This window comes from Canis aureus, chromosome 28, assembly GCF_053574225.1.
Source record: "Canis aureus isolate CA01 chromosome 28, VMU_Caureus_v.1.0, whole genome shotgun sequence".
Classification (NCBI taxonomy): Eukaryota; Metazoa; Chordata; class Mammalia; order Carnivora; family Canidae; genus Canis; species Canis aureus.
In genome coordinates this window covers 36,422,684-36,447,157 of record NC_135638.1, presented here as the reverse complement: position 1 = coordinate 36,447,157, position 24,474 = coordinate 36,422,684, and the positions used below count along the sequence as shown (strand labels likewise).

The 24,474-nt window shown below is 34.5% G+C and overlaps 1 protein-coding gene across 6 annotated transcripts in view; it reads right to left on the bottom strand.

The window, feature by feature from the left end:
• The window catches only part of ATP6V1H (ATPase H+ transporting V1 subunit H), a 168,069-nt gene that overhangs the window by 61,378 nt on the left and 82,217 nt on the right, over positions 1 to 24,474 (bottom strand). For all 6 annotated transcript variants that reach the window (XR_013367417.1, XM_077876932.1, XM_077876933.1 and 3 more), the window contains 3 exons: positions 21,278 to 21,470; positions 9,572 to 9,750; positions 6,781 to 6,906 (listed from right to left, as the gene is read on the bottom strand). Coding sequence is in view for 5 of the 6 variants with exons in the window: in XM_077876932.1 (XP_077733058.1) it covers positions 6,781 to 6,906; positions 9,572 to 9,750; positions 21,278 to 21,470 (498 nt within the window). In the remaining variant the exon portion in view is untranslated. The remainder of the gene's footprint in view (positions 1 to 6,780; positions 6,907 to 9,571; positions 9,751 to 21,277; positions 21,471 to 24,474) is intronic.

The window sequence follows — 24,474 nt, the reverse complement described above, 5'->3', positions numbered from 1 at the left end:
TTGTGATAAACTGAAAATGAAGAAAACAGTTCCACTTACAATAGCATCAAAAGAAAAAAATATTTAGAAACAAATTCAGCAAAAAAAAAAAATGCAAAACTTATGCTCTGAAAACTGCAAAACACTAGTGAAAAGAAATAAATATGAACTCAATAAGTGGGAAAGTATACCATTTTTATGGATCTCAACACCAAATACTGTTAAGATGGCAATACTCCCCAAGTTGATCTACAGCTTACATAATCCCTAAGAGAATCCCAAATGACTTCATTGTAGAATTTAACTAAGTGATTCTAAAATTCATATAAAATGGAAAGGGAAGGGTACACCTGGGTGGTTCAGCAGCTGAGCACCTGCTTTTGGTTCGGGTCATGATGCCGGGATCCTGGGATCAAGTCATGCATCAGGCTCCCCTCAGGGAGCCTGCTTCTCCCTCTGCCTACATCTCTGCCTTCCTCTGTGTGTCTCTCATGAATAAATAAAATAAAATTAAATTTAAAAAAAGGCAAGGGACCCAGAAGAGTCAAACTCATCTGGAAAAAGAAAAAGAGACCTCAGTTTCCAATTCAATTATGTAAAGACCTTGAAATTACCACTCTTGTCCTCACAAGAAGAAAAACTAAATGTGCTGAAAGTTAATACCTCTTTGTAGATCCAACAGAGAACTGAAGTCCCAGAACCAGCCACTGTGCCATAAGCTAGAGAGGCAGGTAAATACAGAGACAGACAGCTAACAGAGCAGAAGCCACTGTTGCATCCATCAACTGGCAGGAACATTTAAAGGGTAACTGACTAATTGCTAGAGACTAGCAAAAAGTAGCTTGAGAGATAAAAACTCCCAGAGGCCTAGCTCTATGAGGGTCCTCACAGTGCTCACCTGAGGAGAAATAAACAATCTGAGTAGGTATGTACCTGTTACAGAAATTGAATCAATATTTAATAACCTTCAAAAACAGAAAGCAACAGGTCCAGATGAACTCAACAGTAAATTCTACTAAACATTTAAGGAGGAAATCATAAATTCCCTATAATTTCTTCCAAAAACTAAAAGCAGAAGAAACACTAACTCATCCTATGAAGCCAGCATTACCATAATACCAAACCAAAGATATCACAAGAAAGGCAAATTACAGACCAATATATCTCATGAATATAGATGCAAAAATCTTCAACAAAATGTTAGCAAATCAAATACAACAATTATAAAAAGAATTAAGTACCATGATTTATATATCATACACATATGTGTTATTACCAAGAATTACATATCGGACCAAATCAGCTTTATTCCAGGTACACAAAGCCAGTTCAATATTCAAGAATATATTAATATAACCCATCATTCATCAGTAGACCAAAGGAAAAAAATTAACATGATTATCTCAATAAATGTAGAAAAACCATTTAACAAAATCCAATACCCATTAATGATTAAAAACTCTCTTACAATCTTAGAACCTCTCCAACTTGATAAAGAACATCTATAAAAATCCTACATTTATTATCATACTTAATGGTGGGGAGCTAGAAGCTTTCCTGATAAGAAAAATAACAAGGCAAAGATGTCCCCTCACCACTCCTTTTCAACATCATACTGGATGTCCTCATGATGCAATAGCTAGAAAAGGAAATAAAAGTTATATAGATTGGGGCAGAAGAAATAAAAGTGTCTTTGTAGATGACATAATGATATAAGTAGAAAATTCAAAAGATTCAATTTTTATAACTTCTAGAATAACCAATTATAACAAGGTTGCAGGACACAAGGGTAATATACAAAACAAATCACTTCCTATATACCAGCAAAGAGCAAGTAAAATTCAAAATTTTAAAAATACCATTTACTTAACACCCTCCCCACCAAAATGAAATACTTAGATATAAACCTAACAAAACATGTTGGAAAAAACTTGAAAATATGTTGAAGAAAACTACAAAATTCTAATGAAAGAAATCAAAGAAAAGCTGAATAAATGGAGAGAGATTCCATGTTCATGAATATAGGAAGACTCATATTGTCAAGATGCCAGTTCTTCTCAACTTGATTCAATGCAATCCCAATCAAAATCCCAGGAAGTTATTTTTTGAATATCATCAAACTCTAAAGGTTATATAAAGAGGCATAAAGTCCAAAATAGCCAACACAAGATTGGAAAAGAAGAAAGTTAGAGGACTGATGCTACCCAACTTTGAGACTTTTTTTTTTATTTCAACATTTATTTATTTATTTATTTATTTATTTTTTAGAAAATAGAAAGGCAAACTTTATAATATCCTACTATCTTAATACAATTGTCATGATTTTTACTTGTTTACATGATAATAATTGTAACAACAGACATTTAGTGAGCAATTATTACATGGCTAGGCATTTGTGCTAAATGTTTTATATACATTATCTTATTGAGTCCATTCAACAACATTTTGTGGCATTATTCTTATCTTAGAGGAAAATGTACATGGGATGGTAAAAATAGCAAAGTTAGTACTACTGAATTTTAGAGTTGCTTAAAACTTGCTTCCAGGTATCCCTTTTTTTTTTATAAATTTATTTTTTATTGGTGTTCAATTTGCCAACATATAGAATATAGAGCCCAGTGCTCATCCCATATAGAGCCCAGTGCTCATCCCATCAAGTGCCCCCCTCAGTGCCCGTCACCCAGTCACCCCCCAACCCCCGCCTACCTCCCTTTCTACCACCCCTAGTTCGTTTCCCAGAATTAGGAGTCTCTCATGCTCTATCTCCCTTTCTGATATTTCCCACACTTTATATGGTCTCATTCATTTGGGGTATATAAAAAATAGTGAAAGGGAATAAAGGGAAAAGGAGAAAAAATGAGTGAGACTTACTATAAAGCAAGAGTAATCAAGAAGACTTTGATATTGGTGAACGAGTAGACAAATTCATGGAATAGAATAAAGAACCAAGAAACAAATCAACACAATCAAGCTATCTTTGACAACAGAGCAAAAGCAATACAATGAAGCAAAGGTAATCTTGCAACAAATAGTGCTAAAACAACTGCACATCCACATGTAAACAAGTAACTCTAGACACAAATCTTACAACCTTCAGAAAAAATAGCTCAATGAATCAGAGACCTAAATGAAAAACACAACTATAAAACTTCAAGAAAATGTAGGCAACCTTGGGCACGGAGATGACTTTTTAGATACAACAAAGTACAGTCTATGGTAAATTGAATCTCATTACAACTGAAAGCTTTTTCACTGTGAGACACTGTGATGAGAATGAAAAGACAAGTCAGAGACAGGGAGAAAATCTTTGCAAAACACATATCTGATAAGCCACTTTTATCCAAAATACATAAAGTGCTCTTAAAATTCAACAACAATAAATCAACTCAATTTAAAAATGGTTAAAAGACTGAACAGACATCTCACTAAAGAAAACAGATGGAAAATAAGCATACAAAAAAAATGATCAACACCATATGTCATTAGAAAACTGAAAACTAAAGTGAGATAACACTACACTACACACCTATAAAAATGGCAAAATCCTGAACACTGACAACACCACATGCTAGCAAGGAGGTACAGCAACAGGTACCCTAATTCACTGCTCATGAGAATGTAAAAAAGTACAGTCGTTTTGACAGACAGCTTGGCAGTTTCTTACAAAATTAAACAGAAGTCTTATCATGCAATCCAGCAATCATGCTCTCTTCAGATTTACCCAAGTAAGTTGAAAGGTTATGTCCACATTAAATCCTGCACATGAATGTTTAAAGCAACTTTATCCATAGTAATTGACAAAACTTCGAAGCAACCAAGATGTCCTTCAGGGGATAAAAAAACGATGGCACAGCTGTACAATGGAATATTCATCAGTAAAAAGAAGAGGAAAAGAAAAATGAACAAGCTATGAAGAAAAAAAAATGGCGGAACTTTAAATGTATATTGCTAAGAGGAAGAAGCCAGTCTGAGATGGTTACATAGTGTTTAATTCCAACTATATGACATCGTGGAAAAGGCAAAACTACAGGGATGATAAGACCAGTGGTGTCAGGAGTTCAGGGAGAGGGAAGAAGGGCAGAGTGAGTAGGTGGGACATAGGGAATTTTTAGGGCAGTGAAACTATTCTGCATGACACTATAGTGGGGGACACATGATATTAGTCAAAACCTACAGAACATATAACACAGAGTGAACTACACAACAGAAAGAATGAACTCTAATGTAGAATGGGTACTTCAGTTAAAAATAATGTATAAATATTGGTTTATCAATTATAACAAACGTACCACACTAATGTAAGATGTTAATAATGGGGGGAAAGGGTCTATGAAAACTCTCTGCTCTTTCTCCTCAATTTTTCTGTAAACCTAACATTATTCTAAAAATTAAAGTCTATTAATTTTAAAAGCTACAGTAAGAAGTGTATATAGGTCTGTGTGTGGGTGGGGGGGTTAATTCTTGCATTGTCTATAACAGCAAAACCTGGCAACAGTATTAAATATCCATCAATGAGAGATTGAATAAATAAAAAACACAAAAAAGAAGAAAGTAGAAGACTCACATATCTGAATTTCAAAACATACTATAAAGCAAAAGTAATCAAGACAGTGTGGTATTGGTATCAGGATAGTCATATAGATCAACAAAACAAAACTGAGAGTCCAAAAATAAACTCATGTGTCTATGGTCAACCAAATTTCAATAAGGATACCAAGACAATTCAATGGAGAAAAGTACTCAACAAATGTTACTGGGATAACTGGACATCCACATGAAAAGAATGAAGTTGGACCCTTACTTCACATCATATACAAAAAATTCAAAATGGATCAAAGACCTAAATGTAAGTGGTAAAACTATAAAAATATTACAGAATATATAAGAGTAAATCTTCATAACCTTAGTTTTGGCAATTGATCTTTAGGTATGACACCAAAAGCATGAGGAACTAAAAAAATAAATAAATTGGGACTTCATCAAAATTTTAAAATGTGTTTCAAAGGACTCTATCAAGAAAGTGAGAAGATAAAAAATAAGGGATATTTGTAAATCATATATCTGATCAGGGACCTGTATCCAAAATATACAAATAACTTTCACAAATTAATAATAAAAACACAACCCAATTAAAAAATGAACCAAGTATCTGAATAGACATCTCTCTAAACAGGATATACAAATGGCCAATAAGCACAAGAAAAGATGCTTGACATCATTAGCATCAAAGAAATACAAATCAAAACCACAATGATGTATTACTGCACACTAAGATGGTTATAATAAAAAAAGAAGTATCAACAGGGATGTGGAAAAATCAGAACCCTCATAAACTACTGGTGAGAACATAAAATTGTACAGGCAATTCAGAGAACAGTCTGACAGTTCCTCAAATGGTTAATATAGCTATCATATGATTCAACAATCCTATTCCAAAACCTACTCAAGCAAGATAAATAAAAACACATATCTACACTAAAACTTGTACGCAGATGTTTATTACCACAACAACAAATGCTCATTAACTGATGAGCAGATAAAATGTGGTAGATCAATATAATGAAATATCATTCTACCATGAAAATAAAGTACTAATAAATGCTGCAACATAAATGAACCTTGAACAAGTTATGGGAACTAAAAGAAGCCAATCACGAAAGGATAAATATTATAGAATTCCACCGATGTGACATTTTCATAATAGGCACATCTATAGAGACAAAAAATAGATTTTGGTTGCTTAGGGCTGAGTGGATGGGTGGGTAAGAGTTGTCAGTTAAAGAATACGGGGTTTCTTTTCAAAGTGATGGAAATATTCTAAAATTGATTGTGTTTATAGTTGCACATATTTGTGAATTTAGTACAATCCACTTATTTGTGTAATTTTTAAGTGGGTGAATTGTGTGGCACAGGATTTAAACCTCAATTTTAAAAAAAGAGACACTTGCACATATTTTGTCATCTTACTATGACAAAAGGAGCCCTGCAAAGTAAAAAGAAAATTTTATTTTCAATAAATGGTGTTGGTTCAATGAGATATCCACAAAATGAAAAAAAAACTTAACCACTGCTTTACACCTTACCCAAAAACCAATTCCAGATCGAACAGAGATCTAGCCGTGAAATGTTAAACAGTAAAGCTTCCAGCAGATAACCTAAAAATGTATCTTCATGATTCCAGATAGGCAAAAACTTCTTAACCAGGACACCAAAAAGTACTAGCCATAAAGGAAAAGATTAATCAACTGAGCTACATTACAACTAAAGAGTGAAATGATACATGACAGAATAGAAGAAAATAGTTAGGATGAACAGGTAGAAGAACTCCTGTACAGAATAAGTATAGAAATCCTACTAAAAAAAAATTTTGTAGGGGCACCTGGGTGGCTCAGTTGGTTAAGTCTCTGACTCTTTCTGGTTTCGGCTCAGGTCATGATCTCAGGGTCCTGCAATAGAGCCCGGTGTCAGCTCAGCATGGTGTCTGCTTGAGATTCTTTCCCACTCTCTCTCTCCCTCCCATTCTGCTCCTCCCCACCTGCTCCCACACACTGTCCCTCTCTCTCCTCTTTCTCTCAAATAAATAAATAAATAAAATCTTTTTTAAACAAATTTTTAAATGCTTGAACAGGCACAATTTTGGAAAAGCATATATCCAAATGACCAAGGTATCCAACCACATAAGACGGAAGAAAATACAAGTTAAAATCATGAAAAGGCTATAATTTTTTAAAGAGTGACAATAACATGTTGGCAAGGATGTGGAACAGGTATCAGAAATGTAAACCAGAATTTAAAACTTACTTTAAAAGCTCATAATTCTTCTCATTTAACCTTACAGCATTTTCTCTCCAAAATTTCTCAGATTTGTGCACAGGACTCCACTCCAATCTTCCAGATTTAAGTTCCGAACTGTATTCATCAAATGAGCTATAAAAATTTTTAAATAATCCAAAGGTTAGAAGAATCTAAGAGTTACTCCAAAATTAAGCAAATAAAATATTTTTACCATGTCAATAATACCTAAATAGAAAAAAAACAAAAATCTTCACTGATAATTTAACTGCAAAGACTGAGAAGCCTTTGTAGATTAACAAACTACCACTAAACAAAGTTTAAACAGCTTAAATAATCTTTAATAAATCATGTGAAATTTATTCAAGGTCCTAATGTCCAATACTCCTGTCAGTTTGAATGCTCATCATGACATATTAAAAGGAACACCTGCTTTCAAATATTTATCTTGATAAATAAATGTATGCCAGAAAAATATCTATAATCTAGCAGTTTCCACATGCCACTTAAAATACTGTATTTGTAAATTAATATAAATGTATATAACTTCATGTAAATTTATATAAAAGTATGTTACTTAAATATAAAACAGCATATTCTAATACTATAAATGTCATAAACCACTATACCCTGCATTATACAAACAAAAATATACACATGGATATGATATTGTATAATGTGATTACAAACACTGTGGAGATAATTCACTAAATTAACACATTACAGATTAATTAAAAACAAAAACTTCTGGGCATATAACTGCAATGCAATTTAATTCAAAAATCAGCTATGTATAAACTAACTTAATTATTCAAAGTTTCAAAATATAAAAAATGTTTAATGTTGTTAGCCAGTGGAAAAACAACACAGTGACAGGACACGTGTGGCCATTTTTTCATGTGAAAAGTTAAAGAAGAATTAGCCATTTCAATACTGATTGGCAATTTAGAATAATAACCAGGATTTTACTGGTTAAGTTGAACAGTATCCTATTGAATAAAATAGTAATTTACTTTAGTGTAAGGCCAGTCACTTTAAGAAGTAAGCTAATGTTTAACATTAATATCCTCAACCTATAACAGGGAAAAACAGAGACAAAGCTCTTTTCACCTGCTCCCATCACCCTATTAGTTTTAGTAGTATTTTTCAAATTACCAAATTCAACATGAAAAATCAGTAAGTAGTATTAATTGGCTAACATGGATTAAATAATTTAGAAAGCTAAGCATTACTAACCTTATTTATTTTTAAGAGAGATCTTAAATCATTACAGAAGAACTGCTAATGAATTTTTTTGATGAAATTAATAAAACAATTTTAAAAAACTGCAAGTCTACTGCTGGCCAAAGTATTTTATTACAATCAACTTATTCACATTTAAAATTATAGAAAGACAAAAATCATTTGCCTCCCTCCACAAAACTCCATTACAAACCACTGATATGAATGATACATCGCTCTCCATAAAAGAATTTGGGCCTTGGGATCATGAGCTGCACTCAATTATCTGGTAAATACATTTCTGGAACACATACTACCCTGAAGGTATTTGCTGGGCACTTGAAAATTAGCAACAAATCCTACAAGGTTAGAATTTTTATTGCTATTTTACCAAAAGGAAAACTGAGACCTTAAAAAGGCAAAAAGCTTGTCAAGGCCAGAGGTGGAGAAAAGTAGCCAAACAATTAAAACTGGGCTCAGCCTAGCTCCAAATCTCAAACCACCTACACAGAAAGATCTACTTCCAGATAGTAATTCTCTCCTAAAAATGTATTAATAGTTTAAAAACAAAAAAATATATAGGTTAATGGGAAAGATCACCAAAACATTATGAAACAAAAAAGAACAAGGTCCAGAATAATATAGAACCCCATTTGTGTGTGTATTTACCTGTGTGTGCATAGGTGCTAGGGGAGCAGAGCTAAGTTTTTTTGGAAGCAAACTCAAGAAATGGGACTGGGCAATATTATATGGAAGAGGCATGAAGTTCCTTCTGAACTACATAGGATTCTTTTTTTTTTCTTACTTCATTGTTACATTATTTGCATAATTTTAATATCATAAATAGAAATAAATATATAAATAAATGTATACATAACTATATTAATATAATAAATATTATTAAATATAATAAATATTACTTAATATAATGAATATAATTTTTAATATAATAAATGGGTAGCTTGGTTAGGAATCTGTTGATTTTGGCTCAGGTTATGGTCTCAGGGTCATGAGATCAAGCACCATGTTGGGCTTGCTGCACTGGGCATGGAGCTTACTTGAGGTTCTCTCTCTCCCTCTCCATTTGCCCCTCCAACCCATCCCCCATGTGCTCAAGCACTTGCGCATGCTCTCTCTTTCAAAATAAAAAATAAATGAAACCAATAGGAATTTCACAAAAGCCAGGGGAAAAAAATACTCTTTCCAGTATGGCCAACCCTCCTCTACAAATTAACAACCAGCACTGCTTAAAAAAGATTCTAAACCAGGGGGAGATTCTTAAGGTGTTCCAGGGTGACACCAATATCCTGCAGGAGTACAGCCAGCCAGATTTCAGATAAGAGAATGATGGGAATCTCTCCAAAATAGAAGAGATAAAACACAGCTATAACCAACTGTTGCCATGGTGATGAGCCAGTTTTTGTTGGTTTTTTTTCCCTCATATCCCCCCAATTCTTAAAATAATGTTCTAGTGAAACGTTTTGAATTTGTCATTAGTAACTAATCTAGACATTCTTAAAATACCAAGAAAGTCAAACAATGCTCAATATCCAGCCTGTGAGAATTTTTAAAAACATACCTTAGATCTTGAACACTCTCACCAAGTTTTTCCAACAGAAATTTTATATCTTCACTGATATCTTCATCGTCATACTTTTGCTGTTCCAAGTTCTCCAACTGTTTCAGAACCTTGCACTGAATCATAGCCAGAGCATATTCTTGGCGAGTTTCTCTTTCAGTCGATTTTTCTAAAAAGTTCTGAGTTAGACAAGAAAACTATGTGATTTCTTATTTGTGATATTCTCATACCTCTGCACTTGCACCCTCTCTCCTCCTCTATTCTCAGGTTAACAGTCCCCTTTACGCAATGACTATATCACAAATCCTTACTTCTTTCCTGAGTACCTGTCCCATAACAAACATACTTCTGATTCCTTGCTTACTTCCCGGCCTAAAACATTTTAATTACTGACCCAGACAAGCCTCAAAACACTGAACATGTTTACAATTAAATCCATCAAATCATTTCTCACAGCCCTGTTCCTGAGCTCCTAGGAGTTCCCAGTGAATTCTCTCTTTGTTCATTAGCCACCTAGAGTACTTAGGATATTGAGAGAGAATTTTCTTCAAGTACCTCTACTAGTTTCTCAATCGGTCACCCTTTTATCCTCTTCAATCAACCTACAAATGCACAAAGGGCAGTAATAAAAAACCCTCTTGCTTGAACAATTAACAGAAAAGTTTTGTGACATTCTGGCAAATTCCCCAATTTTTTTCTGTAACTTCTCTATTTATAAGAGTACTTACGAAAAGAACAAAGGAATCCTAAATACATAACCCTAAACATGGGTTTGTCCGTGCAAGTTCACTTACACACAGATTTTTTGATAATTACAGTATAGTACTAGAAATGCATCTTCTCTAATGATTTTCTTAACATTTTCTTTTCTCTAGCTTACTTTATTGTAAGAATACAGTATATAATACATATAACATATAAAATATGTATTACTCGGCCATGTATTTTATTGGTAAGGCTTCCTGTCAACAGCAGGCTATTCATAGTTAAGTTTTGGGGGAGTCCAAAGTTATACATGATTTTCAGCAGCACAGGGGGATCAACACCCATTCCCCTACATTGTACAACTGTATTTATACAAATAACCTGTTCATTGAAATGACCAGTACTTCTAAGCAAAGACCATGCTCAGGCTTAGGGACAAAAACAAACTTTCAAGAAAGCTACCTTCAACAAGATGGTAAAGAAGACCTGTCAAATGCCTCCCCTTACCCCACCAAATAAGTCCTATAATAACAATTCCAAGTCAATTTTACCAAAATAAGAAATTTTTCAATTTATTTTTGCAAGCAAATTATATTCCTAATAATTATGCTAAATAAACACAGAAGGAGATTTAACTTAGCATATGGAAATTAGTGAGGTCAATCTCTACCAAAGGTCCAATGGTATTTTTCACAGGAGTAGAAAAAACAATCCTAAAATTTGTATGGAACCACAAAAGTCCCTGAACAGCTTAGAAAGAACAAAGCTGGAGGCATCACACTTCCTGATTTAACTGAACTACAAAGTTATATTACTCAAAACGGGAAGGTAATGGCATAAAAAAGACACACAGACTAACTGAACAGTATAGAGAGCCCAGGTATAAAACCTCACATACACAGTCAACCAATATTTGACAAGGGAGCCAAGAATATTCAACTTGGAAAGGATAGTCTCTTCAATATATGGGATTAGGAAAACTGCATAACCACATGTAGAAAAATGAAACTGAAGCCCTACTGTACACTACTCACAAAAATCAACTCAAAATGGATTAAAGACTTAACTATAAGACCTGAAGCTGTCAATTTCCTAAACAAAAATATAGAGGAAAAGCTCCCTGACCTTAGTCTTGGCAACCATCTTTTATATATAACACCAAAGCACAGGCACCAATAGCAAAAATTAACAAATGGGGCAACATCAAACTAAATAGCTTCCGCACAATCTCCTAGATCCACTACATTTAAAAGCTTCCATATAGCATAGAAAAGAAAACCCACAATAAATGAAATGAATAGGTATCCTATGGGATTTGAGAAAAACTTGTGAAGTATGTATCTGATAAGCAGTTAATATCCAAAATATATGAAGAACTCATACAAGTCAATAACAACAAAAGGATCTGAAAATGAGCAGAGTGTCTAAATAGACATTTTTTCAAAGACATACAAATGACCAACAGGTACATAAGAATATCTCTAAGTCATCTGAGAAATACAAATCAAAACCACAATGAAGTATCACCTCACATATGTTAGGGAGGCTACTATCAAAAAACAAAAGATAACAGGTATGGTCTAGGTTATGGAGATAAATGCACACTTGTGCACTGTTGATAAGAATGCAAATGGTGCAGCTACTATGGAAAACACTATGAAGGTTCCTCAAAAAATCAAAAATAGAACTACCATATGCTCCAGTCATTCCACTTCTAGGTATTTACCCAAAGGAAATGAAAATAGAGTATAGAGAGATTATCTGCATTCTCATATTTATTACATTATTTACAATAGCCAAGGTATAGGAATAACATAATAATCTTTTTTCAAAAGAAAAAAAAAAGCCCTAAAAGAAAATCATCCATCACAGGATGAGTGGATAAAGAAAATGGGGTAAATGGGTATTTATACACGATGGAATATTATACGGCCATTAAAAAGGAAATACTGCCATTTGTGACAATATGGACAGACTTTCAGAGCATTATGCTAAGTGAAATGTCAGAGGAAGACAAATAGTGTATACCTCACTTATATGTGGAACCTTAAAAAAAACTAAAATTTAAAAAAAAATTCATAGATAAATAGAACAGATTGGTGGTTGCCAGATGCAATGAGGTAGGGAAAGGGGGAGACAAAATAAGTGAAAGGGATTAAAAGGTACAAATTGGCAGTTATAAAATAAGTAAGTCCTGGGGCACCTGGGTGGCTCAGTCAATTGAGTGTCTGCCTTCAGCTCCGGTTGTGATCCGGTCCTGAGATTGAGCCCCACATCAGGCTCTCTGCTGAGCAGAGAGCCTGCTCTCCCTCTCCCTCTGCCTGCCACTCCCCCTGCTTATGTACACGCATATTTGTGTGTGCTCTCTCTGTCAAATAAATAAATAAAATCTTACAAAAAATAAGTCCTGGGGATATAACAAACACCATGATGACTATAGTTAATAATACTGTATGTATATTTGAAAGGTGCTAAGAAAGTAGATCTTGAAAGTTTTCATCACAAGAAAAAAAATTTGTGACTATGTGTGGTGATGGATGTTAATTATTAGACTTACGATGATCATTTCACAATACATACAAATATCAAATCATTATGTTGTACACCTGAAATAAAATGTTGTATGTCAACTATATCTCAATTTTCAAAAAATAAAGGTAAACAAACAATATTTAGACATTGAAATTAAAATCATTGGTCACCAGCAAACCTCTGGTAGAAGACAGGCTAAAGCATGGGTGGGCAAACTTTCTAAGAAGGGCCAAATAGTAAACATTTTACGTTTTGAGGTATCATAGCTATTCAATTCTGACATTATAGTACAAAAGCAGACATATAAAACACAAAAAAAAACAAAAAACAAATAAGCACAGCAATGTTCCAACAAAGTTTTATTTATAAAAACCAATGTTGGGTCAGATTTGGCCTATGAGCTACTACAGACTGATGAGCCCTGAACTAAAGGAAATTCTGCAGGCGGCAGAAAATGACACTGCCAAATGGAAAGCTGAATCTTCAGGAAAGGAAGAACTGCAACATGGCAAATAGTTGAATAAATATAAAAGACTATTTTCCCTCTTCACTTCCATAATACAAACAGGGTTGTTTAAAGGAAAAAATAAACCAATGTATCATAGAGTTTTTTACATATATTCGTATATTTACATGACTGCTATAGAGTAAAAAAGGGGAAAGCCTGTGATCATTATATAAACACTCACCCCAAGATTTAAAAATGTCTCAGTCTTACTACATGTCACTCAAATCTAGTACTTAATGAGCAAAATAGATAAATCCCTGAGACAAGGAATGAGGTATAGACTTGGGAATCAAATTTCTTGACAGAAATACTTCCATACCAAAGCAATAGGCAAAACAGCACCCACACACTCAAACTAATGGTGGACCTCTCGGGAATGGGTACTATAGGCCACCTGCACAGGAAGATGTGGGTATGTGCAGGTCTGTGTCTATGTGTACATGTGTGTGGGTGTGAATTAAACATCATGACTAATAGAACTAATCAAATTCCAATCCAATTTGGTGGTATTTCTTTCTAACTAATAAGCCTTTCTGCTGAAAACCATTGAGTTGTAAAAATATGATTTTTCTTATTATCTGACATATTATGTAGGCTCTTAACTAAGTAGAGCCAAAAAGAGAAATAAAACTCACAACAAAAAAAAAAAAAAAAAAAAAAACTCACAACAAATGTAAAACTCTAGACAACAAATATGACCTTCAATGTCCTTCTTGGTCACAGGCTCAAAACATACTATTTATTTTAGGAACTAAAGATTGACAAATCAATTTAACCAGTAGAATAATATTTCCAGAGACCTGGAGTCCAGCACCTAATATGAATATGTGAGATTGACATTTTCAAAAATAAAATTCACCAAGCCAAATGGAAAAAAAAATAATTAGCAATTTTTTCAGCTCACAGCAGTTCAGCAAGCTTCCTAAAGCCTTCAGCGCAAAAATTTCCTTCCTGAGTTTCAAGATGTGGGAAAAATACATGACTAGACCATCCTTAAACAACCTCCTCAGTGAATCTTCTTTAACGGTTATAGGAATTTGAGAATGATAAAGAAAAAAAGGACTCATCATTTTTTCACCTATTGATGGTATAAGTCAAATGGTTTTACTATATTGTTACTGATAGCTTAATTTTAACTCAGTTGTGTACATTAAAGTTGTAGATGTCTAAAGGTATTCTTCTGATTTTCAGACCTTAAGATAGTCTCCTAATGATTGTACTATCCCAAATTTAGCACAGCAAGGTCTAAAAAACTAATATTCCTGCCAACAGATTGGGTCTATTTTATGTAATCTGAAATCCAAATTAAACAACAGAAGCCTAGAAATTAGCCTAATCACTAGTTCCATGTGCTGTAGGCACAAAAGTGAAACTGTAAGTAAAACTTAAATAAGGTTTTTAAATCTTGTTAAATATTAGCAAAATATTCATGCCACCTCTTCTAAATCAAACAGATCATCTCTGGATCTTTGCCTATGTTCAACACCAAGCAAGAATGCAACTTACAAAGGTAGGGGATTTCAAGGGGCAAACTGCTATCGTTCTCTGCTTTTCTGGAGAGAAAAGTCACAAATTGTATATTCACTATTGCTAGGCTCTTGCTATCTCACTGAATCTTTACCTAATCTTGAAGTGAATTAAGTATTACTAACTAAGCACCTTCAACAGACAGAGAAATTCACTTGAAGAGTTCAGGCCACTCTCCCAACAATCTAGCGCCAAATTCACACCTACATCTACCTACTCCAGAGCCTACACCCTTTCTAATACGCCATACTGAAAGGAAAATCAGAAAAGAGTTACACTACTGTACTCCTCAAATTTCCCCTAAAAAGTAGATGATCAATCTAAAGAACTCTCAAATCAGGTCAAAAGAAAAAAGAAAAAAACCCTAAGAACCTCAGTCTGGCTCCATAGTTTTTTGGGACTTCTCAAGCTTTTTTATATTGTAAACCATCATGGTGACTTCATGAAGTCACTCCATAAAGACAAGCATTTAAACACAATACAAAATCCTGAGAAAAAGTATCTTATTCATTTTTCCATTCGCACAGTAACTAACACATTGCCTATTACATAATTGGTCTTTAGTTAAACATCTGACAAGTGAACAGATAATCCATGAAAATGACAGGGAGAGTGGATGGGAAAAGGAAAGGGAAAAGGAGAGAGGGAGGCTCTCAAAGGTAGGATTCAACTAATATCTACCAAACCTCTCTTCTATCATATAGCAATATTAGAGATACCTGCTTCTAATGGCTCTTTTATTTTACATAATAATGATCTAAAATGAAAATCAATGAAAGAGAAGAGGAACAGAAACAACATACTAAGCAAGGTTGGAGGGAAGCTCAGATAGAAAAGTGACTTTATATATTTTATTTAAAGCAGCTTCTACTGAGCTTTAGATTAAATCTCGACTCATAACTATAAATCATTAGTATCTGATTTCTTACTAGAAACTCAAACCACTTACTATATTACCTAAATAATACTTATTAAAAAATGTAAGTTTATAAAAACTGAAGGCAAAGTTAAAAGTGTAGAGTTCTTTGAAACAAGACAACTAAAATAAGACCCTGACTTCTATAGTAGCTCTCTCTCACACCTATTATCTTACCTTAAAAAAAATGACATTATCAAATTATCAGAAGAAATAATTTATGATACATTTTTACAATCATCAACATTTAAAGCAATAAATATTTTAATTTAAAAATATAACTAAACATACAAAACAGGATAGGTAGGTATAAAGCAAAAAACACTTCATTTGCATGTTAATTAGACAATTTTTTATTTATTTCCCAGAAAAGTCATACAAAGAAAATAATAATAATCCAAGTCATCTTTCTAGGATAATCTACTAATTGCAAAAACAGTGAGCTGAGGGTAACTAACTTTTGGAGCAATTTAGCAATTACCAAATATATCTCATATTCTCAAGTTTTCATGACAAGTTTAGGAACAGCTTCCAATTTAGAAAAAAGTCCATGCATTAACAGAAAATAGGGGCTCTTTCCTGTAGCCTTGCGTTCCACAGTAAGTTTTGCTAAGTGGATTATTTTAATAAAATTCTAATATATCAATAACCTTTACATACTTATGAATACTAGACGTAGGAGACTCTCGGGCAAGTTCATTCTCAATGCAGAAGTAGCTGCAAGCAGACATTCTGTCACAGAATTTTATTATCACACTTTTAAATATGAGAACCAAGCAAAGCAGCCAAAAATGTAAAAAGGAATTTAATTCAGGCAAGAAAGAAACCAATAAAAATATCAGTAAATTCAACACCACTGCCCTACTCTTTATACTTCTACTTCAGTGTTTTTGTGAATTCAGTCCCTCATACAGTCACAAAAATACTTATTGAGTGCCTACTATATGCCAAGTATTCATTTAACCCCCATTTATTTTTTAAAAGGGCATTGTCATAGGAGCATAAAACCCAATGACAGCCTTAGGACAGATGATATTACTCTTACCAGACACATGAACAAACCAAAGCACAGAGAGGCTAAGCCAACTTGCCAAAGGTACAGAAGCCAGCCGAAAAGCCAATGAACCTGACCTTCACTGTGCATGATGAGCACACACACTACCTCCAACGCGAGTGCACACACTCTGCAGAAACTGATGCTAAGCATGATCTGCCCAAACTATAAAGAGATGGTAATTCAAACTCCTTCTTAACCATTCAGGTTTTCAGTGCCCACTGCAATTCATCCAGAGTTGATCCCCCTTGTAGAAAGGGAACAAAGATCATAAATTACAGGTATTAAAATATCAATAGGCTTTCATATCTGAGAGTGAGACTATGCTTAATTTTTAAACTTTTTTCTTAATATTTTTCCATAGTATCTTTTTTGTTTTTAAGATTTTATTTATTCATGACAGACACAGAGGGAGAGGCAGAGACATAGGAAGTGGGAGTAGCAGGCTCCCCGCAGGGAGCCCGACAGAGGTAGGACTTGATCCCAGTACCCTAGGATCATGACCTGAGCCGAAGGCAGATGCTCAATTACTGAGCCAGCCAGGAACCCCACCAGAGTATCTTTATTTAACCATAAGGTCATATTGTTTCTATTTAAGATTTATTTATTCATGAGAGACAGAGAAAGATAGGCAGAGACACAGGCAGAGGGAGAAGCAGGCTCCATGCAGGGAGCCCAATGTGGGACTCGATCCTGGGTCTCCAGGATCACGCCCTGGGCTGAAGGCAGGCGCTAAACCGCTGATCCACGCAGGCATCCCAGTCATATTGTTTTTATAAACAGGAAAAAGATCAATTTTTTTTTTCATTTTCTTAACGACAAGTGCTTAATTCGGGATAGGAAGTTGTAGTAAAATAAAGGCTCCTATAACTACCACAGGACAGAAAGAAGAAACAAGGGAGAAACTCAAAACAAAGACAAATCAAATAGGAAGAGGTTTAAGCTTTCAGAAAATAAATATACTAAGTAGAGAAGATATAATCCCTATTCAACCAAAATGAATAGAATTTCAAAATGCACAGGCAGAGCTGAGCAATCCTGTTCAAAGACACTGGGCTTTGGTGAGTGATGCCCAGAGTATGAATACACATTAGGGTGACTCAGTGACAGGATGGCTGAAGGATTTGTGCCTGGAAGGATAACACAGATCAGCAAAGCAAGTGCTCCATTTTACAGAGTAGGTCTGTTCCTTCAGAAAGTAAATGGCCACAAGTCAGGACTGTATCTTCAAGAGCCAGACTTAGGTGCTCTATTTATTCCCTTAATATTCACTTCACCTGCCAGGGTGGGGGCAGGGGGTTATAATCAATCTACAAGAACAAATTACTGAGAATTCTAGAAGTCAGCTTATTTGTTAACATTTATCAACCTCTCTCCACCTTAGTACAAAACATTCCTAGGTATCTTTCCAAAATCTCTTGGAGCTTTCTCCTCTTTAAAACTTCTCCTTAAACCCCTTATCTTACCCTCTACCTCTTTTATACTATTTTTCCTCTTGTACATTACTTAATGTTCCACTGAACTGATATTATTTATTTACATATTCTGTCTTTACTGAACTATAAGACTTTCAATGTCAAGATATATCACAGGCATTTGTGTTCCCTATTGATTAGCATAATGTGTGAAATATAAAAGGGACTCAAAACTTGGTTGTGAATTAAACTCAGCTGTAGCAATTAAAGGAGACCATTGGAATTCTTCAGCAAAGAACTGTTCATCTTTACTGAAAAAAATATGGATAATGAAACACTCAAATAGAAGAAAAAGTACATTCAATTTAGCTACTAAAATACTCATTAATACAATCTGCTCTGATTTAGGAACTAATTATTACCTTATCTGGACTAGACTGAAATTTACCTTGACAACTCACGTAGACACAATTCACTTAGAAAACCTAATGGCAAAACCAGTATGGTGAGGCATAGAAGGTATCACATTTACCTATTTCTCAAGAATAAACTTCTCAAGGGCCACAGAACAATTTCTACATGAAAAACTATGTATTTTCAAGTAAGGAATCTGAATTTCTATTTCAAAGGACCTTTTAATGTCACTCTTATGGTTCCTGAGAAAATGCACCGAGAAAAGAAACAAAGGAGATGACAGCTGTTAAGATGGTGGCTTCGGAGCCAGACAGAGCTCACTGAAACTCCAATCCTATTGCTTACTAAGGAATCAATCTCCAAATCTTGGATTCCCCATCTATAAAATAAAAGTAATCATAGAGCCTAGTGGATAATCATGAAGATTAAATAAGACAATGTATGAAAATCACTCAATAAAAATTATAACATTTATTATTCTCAGTCTCAAAGGTAGCTTAAGCATGATGGTTAGGAGCATGACTAAATTCCTGCTCTGCCACTTCCTAGCTATTGTGGCAAATTACTTAATCTCGTGCAGCCTAATGCCTATGGCATGGAGTTCTTGGGGGATTAAATGAGTAACACATTTAAAGCAATCAGAATAGTGCCTTACCCTGAATAAGCTCTCAATAAACATTAGTTATTATTATTAACTACAAACATCTATAAAAGAGTTCCTACACGTAAAATTTTACAAGTGACAAATGTTATGAATAAGCAATTTATAGGAGGAATATAAATAGCTGATAAAAATATTAAACAATGCTCAGCTTCATTTATTAACAGAATACAAATTTAAAATAATGATTTCACTTTTATTTTTTCTTTTTTTTTTTTAAAGATTTTATTTATTTATTCACAAGAGACACACACAGAGAGAGAGAGAGAGGCAGAGATACAGGCAGAGGGAGACGCAGGCTCCACACAGGGAGCCCAATGTGGGACTTGATCCCGGGACTCCAGGATCACGCCCTGAGCCAAAGGCAGGCACTTAACCGTTGAGCCACCCAGGCGTCCCTGATTTTACTTTTTACCTCATCTTCTGTAATAATTAAAAGAAACGCAAGAGGAAGAATGGAAAAGCATTCACTCTCAATACATAGTTGATGGAAATGTAAATTTGCACATTTATGAAAGGTGATTTGATGTTCCCTATCAAAACTGTAAAAGTTTATTATTTGGTTCAACAATTCCATAGAACTATATCCAACAGAAATATTCATCAGGTGGGCAGACATGTAGAAGAAACTGGAAAACACCCCACATACCCAACAAAAGGACATTGCCTAAAGAAACCACTTTACATCAACACAGTAGAATGCGGACATTTAAAAAATTAGTGACGATCCACATATACGAAAATGAACACGTACTACTCATTATGTATTGCTAGGAATAAAGTTATGGAACAGTATATCTAATATGTCATTTTATTTTTAAATACAGAATAAAATAACACACCTATTTATATATTTATCTCTATGTGCTTAGAAAAATCTGAAAGATGTTAGTGACTGGCCGATATGAGGTCTACACTATTTAAATTTTTGCAATACATTTGTACTACTCTTTACTTTTGATTTGCTGTTATTTGAAGAAAGCATTAAGAGTAAATAATAGTTAAAGAATGTGAAGGCAATAACTTGGATATGCATGTCTACCAGCAACATGCCTTCCGTCTCAATATCCCCATTGGTAAAATGAGAAGACCAATACTAACATTAATGATACTAAAAATAATAATAATCACCATGTTATAAGAGCAGTGGTAAGCATTAAATGAGTTAACAAATGGAAAGCCTTAGAACGATGCATGACACAGGGTAAGCACTCTCTGAACTGCTCACTATTATTACTCTTGGGTAACATTCTTAAAAGACACTAGGTTGGCCAAGTCATCCCTCAGAAGCCAGATTAAATCCCAAGGTGACCAACAATGTAATCAACACAGAATTACTACAATAAATATATTAGGTCTGGGCAACCAATTAACATACTTTATTTCTGTGTTACAGCTGCCTGGCAGCCATAAGACCTAGGATTAAGATTCTAACTCTGCTCCCTCTCTTGTCCTCAACTCCCTCATCTGTTCAAGGGAGAGAGCTGACTTAAATAATCACCCAAATTCTAATATCCTAATAGGACAACTTTACTATACAAAATGATTCTGTATCTTTAGAGTTGCCTTGGAAATATACTGCTCATCAGCAGATCCAGAACCTGAAATACAACTCTATACTAAAATAAGGGCCCCTTAAGAGAAAAACTTCCATAACAGTGTCTTGGAACGCACTGCAACAGAAAGAGATTTCCTCTACATGAACATCATACAATTACATCTCCTATAAGTTTTCTATAACTCATATATTTTATCCACTCAAATGGTTTTTCCCTAATCCCACTCCCCCATGCCACAATACAAATTAGTGAGATTTCACTCTATGTTCACCAATGGTTTCATAACTACATGGAAAACAAGCAATTTTTTCCCACCTGCTAAAAGCCCTCAAATATACTCCACAGGGAAAATGCCTCACATACACACATACACAGACACACACACACCATTAAAAAAATACTATAAAACACTTACACGGAATGCTGCAAGAATGATTCTTGTCACTTTCTCTTTGACCGATTCTTGAAGGATATCGGACAGGACAGGAATGATATTGTAACGCCGCAGATGTTCACACATTTGAGGACTGAATGCCAGGAGCCATATTGAAAAAATCATTTGATATTGGAGTTGAAAGCCACACTTGTTACTCAAAACTCCCATTATGCTGAAAAGGAACACACATTAACAAAACATTTACTGTAACAGTGCAAGCTGTGAATAACAGAAAATTATGGAAAGGCAAGTATATATAGGAATTCTGACTTCTGATTTTTCTGTTAACATAAAATTGCTCTTTAAAAAGTCTAATAAATTTTTAAATGTAATTTTACAATCTACAACTAACAATTTAGTGGAAGGCTTATATTTGTGCCATTTCTCCATTTTTTGTGATTTATATACAGTCATAAATTTGTTGAATTGCCCTTAATTTTCTCATGCTTGATTTCTCCCTTAACACTTTTTCTATTTGGGGTTGTTATTTAAGACTTGTTTTTAATACTGGTGTCAGTGTTTCAAAAACTGCAAAATCAAGTCATTCTATTCTATTAATACCCTAATACTAATTTCCTTTTGCTGTCTGATTGCTCCACTTATTAAAGTAAGCGTCCCTCTCTTTGTGATACTGCGGCTGGGACTTGGAGCCACAGTTCATTCTGCTCTTCCAGCTGGATCTGCCGACAGGAACTGCTAGAGACTGACTGCCAAGATGGAGGTAAAAAAGGCTTTGTCCTGTCAGCTTCCTTCTCCTATAGGTATCACTCCAGCAAGAGTTCCTCACCTCAGCAGCAGAGATGGTGCTTTCTCGTGGAAAGCAGCTGAATTTAGTCTGCAACAGTGTCAGCCAAATAGCCTCTCTGCATACTCTCAAAAATAACAGCACCAGCCATCTGGGTCCCTGACCTATGAGGCACTTCCTCTGAGTTCAGGAACACAAGCACGTAAATTTTAGTAATTCCAATCTCTTACCTTTGTTCCCTAGCTTTAGGGGAAGTATCTATTTGTTACCTCTCTGACACTTGAGAGTTCTTTTGTTTTCAGAAACCTAATAAACATGTATACCTAGTTAACAGTTCTTTATATTATATTATCTCTGTTTAAAAAATCTGTAGATGACCAGAGGGGTTATACAGAGCTTTGGACCAATACACTATTGCTGAAACCAAGACAGAAAGGTTTCAAAGGAAGCAGCAGTCAACAATGATGAACACGGCAGAGAAATTTCAGAGTTCAAAATCTGTCTACAATATATATGATTCTATTGAAAAAATAAGGAAGTCTTCTACATCCAAATATTAACCATAAGAAACACTCCAATGAAGCAAAATAAACTTCCTATTCACCAGAATACAGAAGAGTTTCCCATGGGGGCAGGAATCCTAACTCTTGAGGACAGTGGAGCATGAAAATGTGCTAAGGGGATACAAAGGACACAAGGGCCCAAGATAAACCTAAATACAGTAATTTAACATTTGTTGAAGAGCTTTATGGCAGGTACAGTGCAAGGCACAAAGACATAATGGTGGCAAAGACAGACACTGCCCATGCTCTCAAGGAACTCAGAGTCTAGAGCAGTGGGAGGGAAGGATTCTCAAAGGAAGTGACCCTGGGGAATGAAGGATGAGTCAGTATCCAGCCCATTTAGGTCTCTGCTGTCCCTCTCAAACTGATGAGTTTAGTTTTATTTTTAGTCATTGAAAAACTTATAGAATCTGAATGCTACATTTGTTAGCTATGTAATACTTTCCAACTAGATTACAATTTTTTAAAAGAAAAGGAACCATAGGTTTCTTTGTATTCCTTGTAATATATAGTATAACAGTATGCAGAGAGCTCAAAAAATAAATTATCAAGTCCAAAACTAGAAGGCTAAGGTCCATGAGCCAAAATAATTATTTAGTGTTCCATTTTGTTTTTAATTAAGGTCTTAAAAGAAATCAAGGCAATACAGGGCATAGGGAGACAAACAGCTGATTGCCTAGCTGAATTGTACACCTTTAGCTAGGTGCTGCTCTTCACAACCATGAGCACCTTGCACCTCATTACACAATATCACCCAATAATGTCATGTTTTGACATTCAGAATAAATCTTACCTCTCATTTATATACTATTTTCATTATCTACAACTTTACACTTTCAAAATATTTCAACACCAATTGAATCTATGGAGGCAACTATCCCAGAAAAGCCCCCTTTTGCTCCAGTATTTAATAAATCAATGCTAACCAGCAGACTTTCTAGTGAAGTCAATATGCAAGACAATGCAAAGTACATTTTTGATCTCACATAAGTATATAAACATCTAGAAATAGTATTGTATCATCCACATAATAGGCTTTTTTAAAGATTTTATCTATTTATTTACAGAGAGGGAAAGCACAAGCAGTGGGAGGAACAGAGGGAGAAACAGGATCTCAAGCTGACTCCCCACTGAGCGCAGAGCCTGACAGACAGCCCAATCCCAGGGCCCTGAGACAAAGACCTGAACCTTAAATCAGGCTGAGTCTCCCGGGTGCTCCCACATAATAGGCTTCTCAACAGCAACAACAACAAAAAAAAAAGGACATGTAGGAAGTACAGGTTTTGTTTCTTTAAAAACGAAAAGATTAAGTGAGTTTTTTTATTGCAATATTATCAACAAGTTAACATACTATATCTTTATTTATGCCTGCCCTCAACCCAAAGGTCTCTTTTTTTTTTATTACTGTTAATCTAATTAGCAGTCATTATTATATCAAAATGTACAGGCTGAACACGGAGTATTCTAGACTCTATTTGTCCCTGCTCTTGCTGCTGAATTGAACAGTTAATACTGCTTCCTGTTGTTCAAAATACTAAGTGCCAGTAATCAGAACAGCTATGTTTGCTTAACATCGGTATATCATCAGGATCCACCGGACCAAATTTTAGTATTTGAGCTTATTTTTTTTAGCAATTCTGTTTGTAGAAATAGCTGTTTCATGATTTTTATTCTTTTACAGATCTTCCAAAGAACAATAAAAATGTATTTTTTGTATAATATAAATATAAATATAAAAAATTTCCCTAAATGAGAAAGGCAGGTCACTGTACCTGTGTTGTATGCACGAACAATATGCTTATGTTTATACTGAACACCTGCTGTCCTTGCAGGAGTCTGAAGTTTTCCTGCATGCTAGAGGTGGGGAC